A 2,671-nucleotide genomic window follows, 5' to 3' on the forward strand; every position below is an offset into this window, starting at 1 on the left:
TGCCTATTCTGATGTGACACAGCTAAGAGTGTCATATAATGTCTACAAGGCTGTGTATTTGGTGGCCCATGCTTTACATGATATGAGTAACTGCATTGACAGACAAGGGCCTTTTCCCAAAGGCACCTGTGCAGACCCAAAGAATGTTAAACCTTGGCAGGTGAGAATAATTGTTGCAAAGTAAAACATGTAAAAACAAGATTAAGATGTCAAGTGTTCCAAAGTGTTTAGATAACCTGTTTCCCTTGCTTCCACAGCTACTTCACTACATGAAGCGTGCCAATTTTTCTGCACTGGGGGAGAAAGTCATCTTTGATCAAAATGGTGACCCCATTGCTTATTATGATCTCATGAACTGGCAAAGGATGCCTGATGGGTCACTAAATCTGGTAAAAGTAGGTTTCTATGACGCCTCCTCGCCCCCTGGACGCAGCCTCGTCATAAATGACTCAGAGATTCAGTGGCCTGTTGGGAAGCAGGTGTGTTCTCTACAAACAGGCTTGAGACCATGTTCACCTCTTAGGCTGTTGTATGTACTGTTGGTCAACACATCAGCTAATTTGTTCTTATTATTGTGCAATATAATTTATTCTTAAACATACAAGAAAATGTAACTTTCAAAATTAAAACATAAACCCCAGTTGTTAGTGGGTTTATATTATATATCAACATTGATTGTAATTACAACTTGGAGCTAAGTATAACTATGATGTTATTGTAATTAGATTTTTTTTGTACGTGAAGGGATCACACCTTTTACTCTGTATCTGACATATTGTCTGCAGAAACCATTATTGCATAACAAAGCAGAGAGATTTTTACAGGATTGTTAAACTCCCTCATAATCCTTTTAATTAGGTATTCAACAAATGGGGAAATCACAAAATTGGAATCAGATTCGGTTGAAACACAGCTTTCATAGATCACACTGGACTTTAAGCTTTTAGTTTGCATCGGAAAAAAGGTATTTAATAACAAAGCAGAGACACTGTCTAATATGAATTAAAATCAGTGTCTTTCTGAGTCGCTGAACTTTGCGTCTCAGGCTTCCCGGTCTGTATGCAGCAACAATTGTCCTCCAGGTGCCCGCATCGGCAGGAGAAAGGGGGAACCCATCTGCTGTTTTGACTGTGTCTCCTGTGCTGAGGGAGAAGTTAGTAATACAAATGGTGTGTTGGTTTGTGGCTTTAATCCCTCCTTCTCTAGATCTGCTTGTATCTAAGTGTGGATTTTCTAAAATTAAGATTTCTTTCTCCATCTCCAGATTCTTTAGAGTGCTCACGTTGCTCAGAGAACACGTGGCCCAATGAAGACAGAGATCTCTGCATCCCAAAGACTATTGAGTTCTTGTCTTACAATGAGGTAATGGGTATTATTCTGTGTGTTGTATCTGTCCTTGGAGCTTGCATTTCTCTTTCCATCCTTGCTATATTCTTCACATACAAAGACACACCACTGGTCCGGGCCAACAACATGGAATTGAGCTTCCTTCTCTTGGTGTTTCTTGCTGTCTGCTTCCTTGTTGGCCTGCTGTTCATTGGTGAGCCTACAGACTGGCTTTGCCGTATCAGGTACCCAGCATTTGGAATCAGTTTTGCCCTATGCATTTCGTGCCTCCTGGCCAAGACAGCTGTGGTCCTGATGGCTTTCAGGTCCACACTGCCAGGAAGTAATGTCATGAAGTGGTTTGGACCCAACCAGCAGAGAGCAAGTGTACTTCTAGGAACAGCTGTTCAGGTAGAAAAACTTTCCACAATCAACTCTATACATATCTTTTCAGCTGTGTTGATTTAAAATGAACATCCTGTTTTTCCCCCCGCTCAGGTAATAATCTGTGTTATTTGGCTGCTCACCAGTCCACCTAATGCCAACAACAACACAGATCACAGTGCTACCATTATCATTGAGTGTGTTACTGGTTCCGAGGTTGGCTTCTGGTGTGTTCTTGGATACATCGGCATCTTGGCTTGCTTCTTCTTCCTAATGGCATTTTTGGCTCGGAAGCTGCCTGATAATTTCAATGAGGCCAAGTTCATCACCTTCAGCATGCTGATATTCTTCGCAGTGTGGATTACTTTTATTCCAGTTTATGTGAGCACCGCAGGAAAATATACAGTGGCTGTCCATGTTTTTGCTATTTTAGCCTCCGCTTTTGGTCTCCTGTTTTGCATTTTTGGTCCAAAGTGCTATGTCATAATTCTGAAACCGGACAAAAACAGCAAGAAAAACATCATTCAAAGATGAAAATCACAGGGTGTTGCTGAATAATGTCCAGAAAAAGAAAGCAATTGCAATCAAATATAAATATGTGTTGTCACATTAATTATTAAGGATTCATGCTTTAAATCCAATAAAGCAAACCTTTTTGGAAGTCCTGTTGCCTCAATGCTAGCAAACACATGGATTCACACTTAATGCATCTTGTCATCATCAGTGATGATTCTTGGGGTCCTCAGGTGTTTTGGGTCTTGTAACAATCAGAAAATCTCACCCAGGTGACCCAGTTGGGATTAATCAAGCCATGGCAGATAGCACTAGTGCACCCGTTGATCTCCTCTCCAAATCTACAGCCAGAGGCCATTTGAGCTGCCGCTGTGACAATTGATAGCCCTTGGTCTGCAAACCTTTGTAGGACTCTTCAAGTGAAACCTTTCCAAGGGACAGTGAGTTC

General features: G+C 41.3%; 1 protein-coding gene across 1 annotated transcript; it reads left to right on the plus strand.

The window, feature by feature from the left end:
* Positions 1-10: 10 nt before the first annotated feature.
* On the plus strand, positions 11-2,244 carry LOC117942159 (extracellular calcium-sensing receptor-like; the record flags this gene model as incomplete). Its single annotated transcript, XM_034867489.1, has 5 exons — positions 11-160; positions 258-479; positions 1,046-1,169; positions 1,265-1,737; positions 1,825-2,244. Coding segments are annotated over 5 exons (1,389 nt in total), but the record flags the coding sequence as incomplete, so codon positions are not given.
* Positions 2,245-2,671: the final 427 nt, after the last annotated feature.

This window comes from Etheostoma cragini, chromosome 3 (assembly GCF_013103735.1).
Source record: "Etheostoma cragini isolate CJK2018 chromosome 3, CSU_Ecrag_1.0, whole genome shotgun sequence".
Classification (NCBI taxonomy): domain Eukaryota; kingdom Metazoa; phylum Chordata; class Actinopteri; order Perciformes; family Percidae; genus Etheostoma; species Etheostoma cragini.